Source organism: Homalodisca vitripennis, chromosome 5 (assembly GCF_021130785.1).
Source record: "Homalodisca vitripennis isolate AUS2020 chromosome 5, UT_GWSS_2.1, whole genome shotgun sequence".
NCBI lineage: Eukaryota > Metazoa > Arthropoda > Insecta > Hemiptera > Cicadellidae > Homalodisca > Homalodisca vitripennis.
The window spans coordinates 116960419-116974011 of NC_060211.1; the positions used below are offsets into that span (position 1 = coordinate 116960419).

The following is a 13593-nucleotide window of genomic DNA, read 5'->3' on the forward strand; positions in this document are numbered from 1 at the left end:
ATTCCACTTAAAACTGGTACAATACTAGAGGAGTGCAACAATAACTGTTCTACCTAGAGAGCATACAATCGATTATTATTAATTAAGTTGGTTAAAAAAATCATTTAAAAGTATTATGTACTTCATACCAGAGTGCTAAGTCTTATACTAGTTATAAACATGCAAGTAAACCTATAATCACGATATTTGCAAACGAAGAGGTGAATATATGTAACTTGCTGTTCAATAATACACGTGCAGGTTTCGATGCGTAAAAAATGAACAACCAACGTAAAGAGTATGTAGATTTATCCTCAATTAATAAAACAGTCAAAATTGCCACTGGAATATTTTCTCTACAAGCAATTAAAATGGTAAGGTATCTCGAAATAGAAAATGTTGCAGATATAAAAAAAACTTTAAAACAATTATTGAAGAATATATTTTTTTAATACATATTTGACTGTTACTAAGACGCAATCCAGGCATGGAGCAGCTGTATAGTTTAACTCAACGAACATTTAAGGTAATTTTGAAATTAACTTCGAAGGCTATACATAAATTGCTCGATAATCAATCAGATGGATAGCTCCCCGCACTTAAAACTAGACAAACAATATCGATAACGTGTTATAAATGTAACATTTGGTGGCGTCCGTGTGGCGGAGCGAAGTAGAAAGTGGATGTCGATGAACTGAAATTTGGTCAAGGTAGTTGAGTGCGGTACTCGCGAGTTGCGACACACACACATTGTCGGCGTCCGAGCACACGGAGCGGTGCACACTGCGCTACACAGCTCAGCTCGGGTAGAAAACACCGAGAGAACTATAATAATTAGACAGGAAACGGCAACTTTCACTTGTGTCTAAACCGGTACTGATATATGTAGCACCACCGTGCGTCTGTAGGCTGTCATACTTTACTGTTGAAATAACCAATAAAAAGCAGTCACGGTTTGGAATAGGATATCCATTTATTTATATGTACCTATAGTTAAAAAGAACAGTTATTTTGAATGCCAGTATAGGAGTTAATGGAATGACTAAAATCGCCAACGACAAGAAGTTCATACGTAATGGACGATTTATAACTTTAACTCATCCACTAAACATCCACATTGAAGTACTACACTATACATACTTAAAACGAGCTAATAAAATTTTATTTCTGGTTACCTTTAGTGGGACATTATTTATGGATAGTTGACGGTACTCATGAAATACTCGTATTTCTTGGCATCACTACTATCTATCTACTAAATTAAATAAATAATCCCTTCACTTTACAGCGCTGCGGCGACAATACGCGTACATTGTGTTGCCAATCTCTTAAAGTACAATATACTAACTTCACACGGCGTATTGTGTCCGGTCTGCCGTGTCATAGAACCGTTCTATTACTTAACCGCAGCGCTGTAACACAGAGTGACGATGTTGTTGTCGTGTTGTTTGCACTTATCCGTCGAGAGTATGAATGAGAGTTGTGTGCTGACTGACGCTTACTGCCGTGTACGGTACCGATCACGCAATACAATACCCCATCAGTCGGCCGCAGCAAAATACATATTCAACTCGAGCAGGAGTTCACTGCCTTGTCTGTACACTCGAGCAGCAGCCTCGGTAGATCCGTCAGTTACATAACCGCGCGCCCGTCCTGTCCCAGCTTTCTCGCCGCGGGCCAGTCGTTAATATTCATCACACTTTGCGTAAGGTCCGGCGTGCACGGGTCAGCGGCCGACTATGAGTCTTTCACACCAACATTTATTAGTATGGGGTAATAAAGCTTAGTAATTCGAAAATTACATTGAAAATAGTACACGTTATACGTTCTAAGCTACACGGCGTTCTTTTAGCCGTTGTTATACATGGTCTTACGCACCAAACACTGGTACGTTTTGAATTACTGTACATTGTGGTTATGGTTATGGTGTATTATAATATAACACTTCACAATTCATCGGCGGAATAGTAATTTACATTCTCGTTATGGTTTGGTAGAGCGCGATGCGCCACCCTCATTACACCGGCTAGCCGGGTGGACGAGGCGGCAAATCCAATTGGAATGGATTCGTGCGGCGGACAGTCCTCCCAGAAGCGAGTCTAATCCTTGTACGATTCTCCACGCCTCGCTGTGGAGACCATTTCGTTCTACACAAGGTTGGACGTTCTCCGCTACAATCTCAGGACCGTCTCTTGTTGAACATGACTGACATGGAGTTCTCAAGTGCCAGACAGGTTTACTCACAGTATTGTCTCATCGCCAGAAACTGCAGTTGCACTCGCTCCCCTACGATCCGGTTCCTCCTCATACGAGAATGAGAGCCGACACCGGTCAACCAGACAACGTACTGTGCAGCTAGTTATATCAACGACTACGTTACTCTACGTCATCCACATATTACAATTGTTTAAAGTTGCAATTTAATATACAAGTTTGTGATACAAATTAATTATGATATAATGGTGTGGTATAAATTTGTCCTTTGTTTGAAGTTTATTTTTGACGATGAAAGGATTGTGAAGGAAACAGGATTTTCCGGACATTTGCCATCGTTCAGTGAAACAAGATATCAGTAACACCGATATAACATACATACATCTATTAGGTTAGTTATTAACTGAAGAAGAGATCAGATTGCAGATCTCGAAACGTAGTGTTACTGATTTCTTGTTTCACTGAACGATGGCAAATGTCCGGAAAAAATCATGTTTCCTTCACATAAACTTTGTGTTAGATTATTAAACTGACATTTAGCTACCCATACAAAATTCATTTGTCAAAGAGTGATCACTTTACAAATTTTGCAAAGTGCAATTTTGTGCACAATTTTACTTCAAACGCCACAAGTACGCCTAGAATCACACGGTTTCTTTGTTTAATCCATAACGTGTGAGGGGATGGGCGTGCCTCACATTTGTACCCGTGTCGGTCACAGTAACCCCACACCCGAGATCAGTTTCACACGTATCGTTATGAGGTGGAAGCCGTGGAGAGGGCGTGCCCCACTACATCCACATATAATTACTTATACATACACGTGTCTCTCATTGCAGTGTTACCTAACCAGTGAAAACAGAGCGAGCCATACTTTACTCTAATAGAGCGAGAAATCACACTGAAGCGAGTTTATCCGCGGAGCAGATCTAGTGGAGCTCGAAGGTTCATTGCGACACTGTCCAGACAGCCGTTAGGATGAACTTTGAATAGAAAGTGAACGGATAAGCCGAGGTTCGTGACCGTGAGGTGTACACTGAGGTAGTACCGTGTATCGTGTATCGTGCCGCCTCAGTCGCCACGCCGCGTGCATCCCCTGGAAATGTCAACCGGTCCCGTCCCGGTACTTGCGTAACCTCCGCTACTCTACCCGTCACAACCTTCCAACCGCCTCATGCACTATTTATAGGGGAAATATCGTATGATATCATTTACGGAAAACCAGACTGTTCCTAAGCTTTGCAGTCTTGAGGCAATAGTTTCTCCAGAAACGAAATATTTTGTACCATCACAAGATTATCGACTCTCGTTATGTGACCGTTGCCAACTTAATCCATTCAATACTCGAGCCCTTACACCACATTATGTACGCAAGTGTAATACAGCGGACAACTACAATTATTATCGGTCCGGCCATTTTACCTTACACAACACCGCATATTACATCGAGTCGTAATGTTTACAGTACGAATTATTTGAGTGTCAAGTAACACGTAGCATACCTGCAGTAAAGTCTACACGTGTGTTACAGCGATGCGTTGCCGTATTGCAGGTGAGCCTTACGTGCACTTCACTTTCTGTTTACGTTTTGAACAAATGGGTGGTGGCATCGTCAACACCAACACTATGGTACCGACAGACGGCTGGCCCGCGACGCGCCGCCCCCAGCCAGCCCACTCTCACTGGTCGATACTCAAGACTTATTGATGTGACCAAAATTGGAGCCCAGTCCACGTGCGTGACAACTCCCTCTCTCAGTTCACGCGTTACATGTGATATACATAATGGATCCATGTGATATCTGACCGGTACGTACTACCGGCGACAAAACCCGTGGGGTGCACACCTCTGTACGCTAGACTATAGCCAAGAATTGCTACACCTTCTCGTGGCTACATTAAAGAATTATTGGGTTTCTTGTATCGACTAGCAGGTAACAGCGTCGTCACCTGCGAATAAGCTAACCACAACGTAAATTCCGCATTGCCACACGCGAATAATACTAGCCACTTGTATTTGTTATTATCGATAAGGAAGGTTTGTTATTCTTATTACTGACTCCGTGGTAATCTATAATAACTTTGATATTCATATTAGAAAGAGCACGGAACATCGAATATGACAAAGATACAGTTGTTTCTGGTGTACCGATAATTGCGATGCACGAACCAAGGCGGGATCAGACTAAGCAAGCATTGTGCGGGTTGGAGTGGTGAGATCAGGCCCAAGGGAGCGGCAGGTCACTTCTCAAATGAGGTCACCGCCGGTGAAAGTCGCCCGGCCCGGCGTGGTGTAGAGCGGCGCGACGGCCGGAGTAGAGCGTAGCGGAGATCGGGCCTTGTTTTTGTTGTGTGCGAGCAGGTTGGTTCGTGGGTAGCGAGAGGGAGGGGGAGCTGCTCACCATCGCCTTTGTGTTTCTTGCCCCCTTTGTGTCTAAATTTGACTACGTAAACAACGACCTAATAAACTACACCTTCCATTAAAACAAATATGCATGAAAATAAGACATGTTCCATGATCAATGTAGTAAAATTGTGTATTACCCAATGATCAATACTTATCCAACGATCTTCCTCGATAGGTTTTCTAAAAAAAATCACCAGAAAAACGACTTGATTCTTATTGCTTCCTTATAGATATCCAAACTGTGTGCATTGCATATAGGCCATGAATCTCCTAAACGAAATGTATGAGTGTTTAGAACTATTATGGCAATTTGGGCAATTATACTCTCAAGTGAATCCAATATAGCCTAGAATTCACTCAACACAATTTTAACTGGAGTTTAAAGGAGACAACGCCTCTCTATTTTCCTTCTTGTTGTAAATCGCACTTGGAGTACCATATAATACGATTCTACATACATCTCAAACACAGACTTTTGCTAAGTAGACTTGCCCATAAGTAAAAAGCAAACAAATAGACAAAATAAGGGATGCAGTTAAATAACTATGAATTGTTATAAATTGACTGTTTCTTATAGAAATTAATTACTATATATTTGGTTATTCTTGACAAGTGTGCATTTTTTATTAACAGAACTTTCAAAGAACTGGCTGTAGTGAAACAAACTTGTCTTGACAACAAGAATACTGTTAAGCCTTGTGTATTGTACATCCTTATTTTTTATCATAAGGATATGAGAAATGTCTCATTTTAAAGATATGCAGCAACTGATACACCTAAATACCTTTTGGTTATTTTTGTGAACTATAGGGGCATTCCATATTAAATCAACATAGGGTATAAACATGACCACTTTAGAATTTGACTAAATTTGGTATGAAGGCAGTTTTCATATATAGTATTAGGAGTTGCCAATTTTTAAGAAAATCTAAATTATAAATATGATTTTTTTAAACAACTGTTTATCTTTTTAATTTTTCATCAAAAGAAAGAGTATTTAACATTGAGTAACATTACACTACTCACACCTCTCTTGCTCAATTAGGAGAAAAAGAATTGCTTGTGGTTTTTTTTTAATTTGAGGACTTATTTAAAAGGAGGAATTGGCAAATTTCCTGACCTGTATGAAGACTACCTTTATACCGATTTTCATTGAATTCTGAGATCATGTTTATACTCTGTGTTGATTTGATATGGAATTCCTACTATTCACAAAAAATGACTACAAAGCATTTAGGCACATATTAGTTACTGTGTATATTTAAAATAATATATATTTCACATATTGCTGTGATCAAAATGCAAGGGCGTAATAATGCACAAGGCTGAACATTATTCTTGTATGGAAAACAAGATTGTTTCACTACAGCCAGTTTTTTAAAGCTCTTTTAATACAAAAAAATGCACTCTTGTTAAGAATAACTAAATACTTAGTAATTAGGTTCTATAAGATATAGTCAATTTCTAATACTTCATAATTATTTAAATTACTGTAACATGCTGGGTCTCTTGATTTTTTTCTGTTTAATATTTACTTATTGGAAAGCCTATTTGATACAAGTCTATGTTTGAGGTGGATCAAGAAGTGCGTTTAAGAACAAAAAAGGAGAGGCGCCGGTTTCCTTAAATTCCAGTTGGGATTATGTTCAGTGAATTCGAAGCTATACTGGATTTACTTCAGTGTGGATAGTTTAGCCTTAACCACATCATGGTGTGCAAATATTAGGTAGAAAATTGGCAATTTTCCTAATCTATATGAGGACTACCTTCATACCAAATTTGGGTAGAGTACGATATCGGACCTGTACCCAAGGCGACCTGGATTTGGTTTTATATATCGAAATTAAAAAAAAAAAAAGTTTTGGAAATCTTACATAGCCATATTTCAGAAATCGTTAGAAATAACAATATAAAATGTTGTACTTTTTATTCTTAGTATTAATTATGAGTATAAAATCGTTTAGCAAAATCTAAATTGATAAGTTAATTTTTATTTGACATAGAAAGACCCAAAGATAAGAATGGCACTTAATAAATTATGATAAATTTAACTTGCACAAATTTTCCCACCTCCCTCAACAAGAACAGAATTGACTACCTACAACTCAATTATAGAAAAAACAAATTATAATGATTTTAAATCTGTCAAAAAGATCTAACTTTAAGAATATTTTATACCATGCAAAAACCTTTAGACCGTATTTGTCTTTATGACCATCTACTATGATATCAACTATCCGTGGTCGATCTATGATAGTTTTCTACACTTAATTATCTTTTTTTCATTTAAAACTGTTACTTACAGAACAAATTCTGCTTGTAATATAAAATTATGTGTTCAGTTGTTACACACAATTTAGTTATTGTTCCAATTAATTACTATTGGTTGAATAAATATAATTAAATATCAGTTGATAATTTTGTTATACAAAACCAGGTCCAAGTCGGCTTGGGTCTAGGTCCGTTTATCGTACTCTACCCAAATTTGGTATGTAGGTAGTCCTCATATAGATTAGGAAAATTGCCAATTTTCTCCCTAATATTTGCACACCATGATGTGGTTAAGGCTACACTATCAACACTGAAGTAAATCCATGTCTCTCTCCCTTTTTGTTCTAAAACACACATACAGTACCATAATACAATTTAATCCACCTCAAACATAGACTTAAATATTAAATAGGATTTCCAATAAGCAAATATTAAACAGAAAGACAAAACAAGAGAGCCAGTAATTTAAATAACTATGAAGTATTATAAATTAATTATATCTTATAGAAATTAATGACTATATATTTGGTTATTCTCTTCAAGTGTGCAGTGTTCTATCTTTTTTTAATTTAGAGCTTTAAAAAACTGGCTGTAGTGAAAGAATCTAGTTTTTCCCTACAAGAATAATGTTAAACCTTCTGCATTTTTACGCTCTTACTTTCGATCATAGCAATATGGGAAATGTCTTATTTAAAAGATATACAGTAACTAAATGCTTTTTGGTTTTTATTTGTAAACTGTAGTAGGCATTCCATATCAAATCAACACAGAGTATAAACATGATTACCTCAGGATTTGATGAAAATTGGTATGAAGCTAGTCTTCATAGACATTAGGAAATTTGCCAATTTCACCCAAAATATTCCAAAGTTAAAGAAAAAAAAAAAAAAACAAAAACAAAACAAAAAAGCAAAATATTTTGAAATCTTACCTTTTCTCCTAATTGAGTAAGAGAGGTGTGAGTGATTTCATTTTACTCAATGTTAAATGCTCTTTCTGTTTATGAAAAACAATAGATCATTTGTCATAAAAGTTGTTTAAAAAAAATTATATTCCTAATTTTTATTTTTATTTTCTTAAAAATTGGTAATTTTCCTAATATATATATGTGAACTAACTTCAAACCAAATTTCATCAAATTCTAAGGTGGTCATGTTTATACCCTGTGTTGATTTAATATATAATGACCATTACTGTTCACAAAAATATCCAAAAAGCCTTTAGGTGCGTATTAGTTACTGTATATGTTTAAAGTGAGACATTTCCCATATCACTATAATCGAAAATAAGAGTGTACACTGCACAAGGCTTAACATTATTCTTCTAGTCAAAACAAGTTTGTTTCGCTACAGCCATTCATTAACAGTTTCTTTTAAAGCTCTGTTAATAAAAAAAAATGTGCACTTGTAATGAATAACCAAATATATAGTAGTTAATTTATATAAGAAACAGTAATTTTATAATACTTCATAGTTATTTATAATTCTGTGACATGCTGGATCCCTAATTTTGTCTTTAAGTTTGCTATTTACTTATGGGAAAGTCTACTTAGCAAAAGTTTATGTTTGGGGTAGATGTAGAATCGTATTATATGGTACTCTAGGTGCGTTTTAGCACAGAGACGCTGGTTTTCTTTAAATTCCAGTTAAGATTAGGTTCAGTGAATTCTAGGCTATAAGTTACTGGTTTCACTTGAGTGTACACTTGCCCAAATCATAGTAAGCCTATGGGGTTGTAACCAATTTGGGAGAGACACTATAAAGTCCACATGGATTTGGTGAATTTCCAAAATTTCAGTGCACCAAATAGAAAACAGTTCATGCTTACTCTTTCCCCTACAAAATAAGAGACTCCTTAATGGTGGAAGTGGTGATCTTTATTCAGGAGCTTATTACAAAAAAATTATCCAACAATGATGATAAAATCAGCGATAAAATGTTTACTAACAACACAAAGGCAGTTAATAAATGTTTGATAAAGCAGTCGAGTTGGTGCTGTTGTTTACCACATGTGACTCACGGCTTGACTGTGATCACTCAGTGAATCCACTAAGGTTCAAACAATTATCTATGAACAGAAAAAAACAGAACAAAGGAACATATTATGATGATGACCTTCTGGGCTACCTGGTAGACACGTGTCAATAGCATATTTCATATATAATAACTATCATGGTGATCACATAAACAGTCCTGATGCTATGTAGCATGGTGGCCACACTATGCTATTCTACTTCTTGATTATTTAGTACTGACAAATCTTGCTAATGTAAGACTGATACAATACAATTAGGGCTAAGCTTATTGATGTTACTAATGCCAAACTTACACAAAACATGTGGCCAATTTAAGCCTAGGTTAAGATCTACTTCAAGGGAAATAACAGGACTAGGCTGCCATCAACATAATTAATATGTAATATAACTAAAAAAAACTGTTACATTAGCTACAACTTTTAAGTGTAGAGTTACAAACAATTATTGTGGTAATTTAAGGTAGCATCCTCCTTTATATGAAATCTTATGTAGAATTAAATTTATCTGCAGGTTATACTTCATAAATTGAATTAACGTGCTCCTCGTTAATTAACTAACGTACCTGACACGTTAGTTAATAGACTACAAACACAATAATACATTCCTAAAAATCTCCACATCCATGAACAAACCGATAATTTTTGGCTTACTTGGCTTATGTGACATGTTAAGCACATAGAAATAACAAGCTATTGTACTAGATTTTACAAAGTTTGAAATTGGTAAATGTGTTTTTTATTTAACATCTGCGTTAACCTGAAATTTAGCCTACATTACGCTTAGGCTAGCCAACACATTTGAATCTTCTTCATACTTTTACAGGATTTACAATATTATACGTTTAATGTTGCAGGTATCACTTACCGCTTAAAATGATCTCTGATCCTGTCCTCACGGATGTTTTCGGGCAAATTTCCAACCCAAAGATGACGAGTCTCTCTAACCATCTTGATCTGGATTCTTCATTGGGGACATAAGTTTTCACGTACAATCACATATGATGATTAAAAACACTCACTAGCACATTTTAAAACACGCAACAACAAAATTCTATTATCACTTCACAACAAAAACACAAGCGAAACACTTCAGTCTACATAAGAAGTAGCGTCACTAACCACACTGGCGGGAACAGACCAAAAAGACAACTCTCCGTCCTGCCTGAAACAGAATAATGCATCGGCGGAAAAGTAAAGCGGAGCTTCGGAGCGAGTCGGGAGAGTCCACTATCTAGTTGGAGGGGAGTCTCGTCTGGGGAGGGGACCGGGTCGAACTGCGGAACAATCAACGACCTACCATCCTGGATAATTATTTTTTCAAACAACTTGCAGTTAGTTATAGGAACGAATTTTTAAATAGAAAATTGAGTAATTTGGAGTGCCTACAGGAACAATAAATAGTAGACTCATATCTAACAATAAAATACATTACATAATACTGATACAACTAAAGGTTGAGGGAATATAAGAACACCATTCCATGTTTTCCTTCTCGGTAAGAAACCTAACCAAAAACTTTTCAACTTGGTGAGGTTTACATGTTATTTTCGTTTGACGTTAATATTATTATTATGTTGTAGTTTTCATTATGTACAACACATCAGTACGCTGATACTATCTGAAAATAATTTCTTTTAACATAACGTGTTGTTATAACGCAGTGTTTAGCCTTATGAAAACTAATATTTCTTGCATTATCTAAGATATAAATGTCTACCTTTAATTTTTGTATCATAGAAGGTTTGTGGAGGTGGAAAGATTTTTCGGACAATGTCCGTTATTCTGTTATAAAGAAATCTGATCTCCTTGTTTCAATATCAAATCAATTTAACATAGACATAACTAAAATCTAAGTTAAAATCGATTACATCAAAGCATTGTGACATGCACTACAATACGGGATATATTGCAAGCCTGACATGTGGTCATGTGGTAACAATATTGTTGTTTAATGGACTTAAGCCTGAGTTATATTTTTAAACTTATCATGAGTATAGAAGATTAATTTCTTGCGACAACACTCGTATTATATATTATTAATTGAGATCTATTTATATGATTAATAAATAATAAAGCCAAGCACAAGTTTGTCAGCTAGATGTTCACTCAAACTTGCACTTTATATAACTAACACAAGACTGCGTTAGTTTTTAATAATAATTAAAACATTAACATTAAAAAACATTTTTAACATTAATTATTATAAACGTATAAAACATAGGCCACAAATGGATCTATTCACAGTAATCAAACGACCACCTTCGCGAGAACTTTCGTATGATCATTCATACAATATAGCTAATTAATTTTAATGGATAATAAATGTAACGAAATACGGTAATTCAAGTGTATGTTCTGATGTAGTAGACTATGACACATCCGTATATATTATATTTTTCCACCTAAACTTTTGTTTATTAGATATTTGATGAGCAACATTATTACAAATAAGTAAATCTCATTGATCTGTACAATAATCAAGAAAGCGAACAAACAGGTTTATTCATTCCAAACGAAATACGGTTGAAGATTTCTTGTTGGCGGTAGGAGGTAGCAAAACTGAAAATAAAATACATGTTATTAACTATAACAATAATAAACTAATTATTTACTATATCACATCATATAATTATGTATAATGCAAAGATTGGAGTTTAAAAAAGAATGTTAAAATACATTTATAACGTACACTTAGGAAGAAATGTTATGAGATTCCTACTAATCACTTTGAAGAAAATACGATGCTTTTTTAATACAATATGCGGGCCCGTACTCAGAACGGTTATTTTCAGACAATTTTACCGGGGCCCGGGTCTTCTGGGGCCTGGCCGGACGCCGCTACACGTTTATGTCAAGGAACCGTGTCGGTGGACGGCGCAGTGGGACATGACGGGGCCCGACCAAATAACTTTTCCGGGTCCCGCCAAAACTGAGTACGGCCCTGTCGATACGCACGATAGTTTTTATTGTCAACAGCATAGCCTATGCACCAAGAACGTAGCGAGGGAAGAATGTTGAGGGGGTCCAGACAACTAATATTTATTCGTAATGGACATTTCCCCCCCACAATTTCACGATCTTTCAGTAGTACATGTCAGTAATACTGAATTATTTAAAGTTTGCTAAAAAGTAATTGAAAAATGAGGGGGGGGGGTCCGCACCCCTTTGATCTCCTTGCTGGCTACGTCTTTGCTATACATTACAATTAGAAGCGTTTATTCTTACACGTCAATTAACAAAGAAAAACAATACATATATAAATAGAAATAACCTACAAATAACTAACTTGTATGAACAACATGACAGTGATAAAAATCTAGTTGTAAAAAGTAGCAATACAAGAGATTTTAAACTATAGACATAAATTATTCAATATAACTAACTGCTATGCGCCACCACACATAGCACTTTGAGCAGTGTACAATTGAAAGATTGCACATGCCACGTGGTTACCAAATTGAACATTTGGTGATTACTGCCAAATATGTTAAAAACAATTAATATGGGCACAATACCTATCATAATATAAGGCCTCAGTGCTCAACTCGTTAAGCTCAAGCGGTATCTTGATCAGTGTGTTAAAATCGTTGTACCGGTATTCTGTTCTTGCTTGATAATCTTGTACTTCAGATATTTAGTTCAATAACACATAATACGCATATTTTATGTTGTGTTGTGGTGGACGACTGCCGTCTAATTTTCAATGTTTGTGCGTTTTAAACTACAATCATCAATGCATTAACCATTTGTTTGTGTTTGGTTTTGACAAACTTGCCCGCACCTTACTGGCGACAAACGAGAAGCTTGCCTCGAGATTGTATCGATAAGTTAACAAGAAAATGCCAGGTTCGATCACGAATCAGAGCGTCACATTCTATGCTACCACGGCCTGCACTGTCAAACATATTTATTAGTAAAACATCAAATACGCGTGATATTATATCCTGAATAATATAGTTTAGGCAACAGATACACGGAACAGATTTGTCATCAAAATACGGGAAGAGATGGTTAAAAAAACAAAAATTAACCGAGTATTAATGATTTAAAAATTATGATTTTGAAAGTTTAAACTTTAAAAGAGCCATTCATCAAATATTTGGACGATCATTCTTCCCCTGTTCAAAGGACGAAAATGTTGTCAAAAATTCGGTTTAACTGAAAGAAAAAGACATATCTTAAATCATCCATAACAACCATTTAAAACAAAATTTTTGAAATCGGAGTCAGTAAATCAATATTGATATTCTTTTTTATGTCTGACAAATGAATATTACGAAGGTTATGCACAACAAGCACATTATTTATCTGCAGTGCTTAAGTAGTAAGAACTTAATATTTTAATCTTCGTGAAATCTTCTCCTCCACATCTAGAAGCAAAACAAAATTCTTTATTTCTAAATGGTCTTTTGCTGGAAATATTTGACGCCTATTATGAACCAAGGAGTTTGGCTCTAAATCCCTTTCCACTCTCGGCAATGGTTGCGGTTATCTAACAAATTGTGTGCCTACTGGCTTTCCCCATGATGTAGTGTAAGAAGATATACTGAGCGCAACCCCCCTCCCAATTTTCTGGATTACAATATACAGGTTTGATTCTTGCTCAGTTACAATGCTTATATAAGTCATCACTTCTGATCGTTGCACCATTTTTTATGGGTTGATTGAAAAATAGCGAACAACTTAAAA

At 35.8% G+C, this 13593-nt stretch overlaps 1 protein-coding gene across 4 annotated transcripts in view; it reads right to left on the reverse strand.

The window, feature by feature from the left end:
• LOC124362790 (protein split ends) overlaps window positions 1-10076 on the reverse strand; it is a 139463-nt gene extending 129387 nt beyond the window's left edge. For all 4 annotated transcript variants that reach the window (XM_046817581.1, XM_046817580.1, XM_046817582.1 and 1 more), the window contains exon 1: window positions 9770-10076. In XM_046817581.1, coding sequence (XP_046673537.1) covers window positions 9770-9852 — 83 coding nt within the window. In that variant the 5' untranslated portion in view covers window positions 9853-10076. The remainder of the gene's footprint in view (window positions 1-9769) is intronic.
• Between the last annotated feature and the right edge of the window lie 3517 nt (window positions 10077-13593).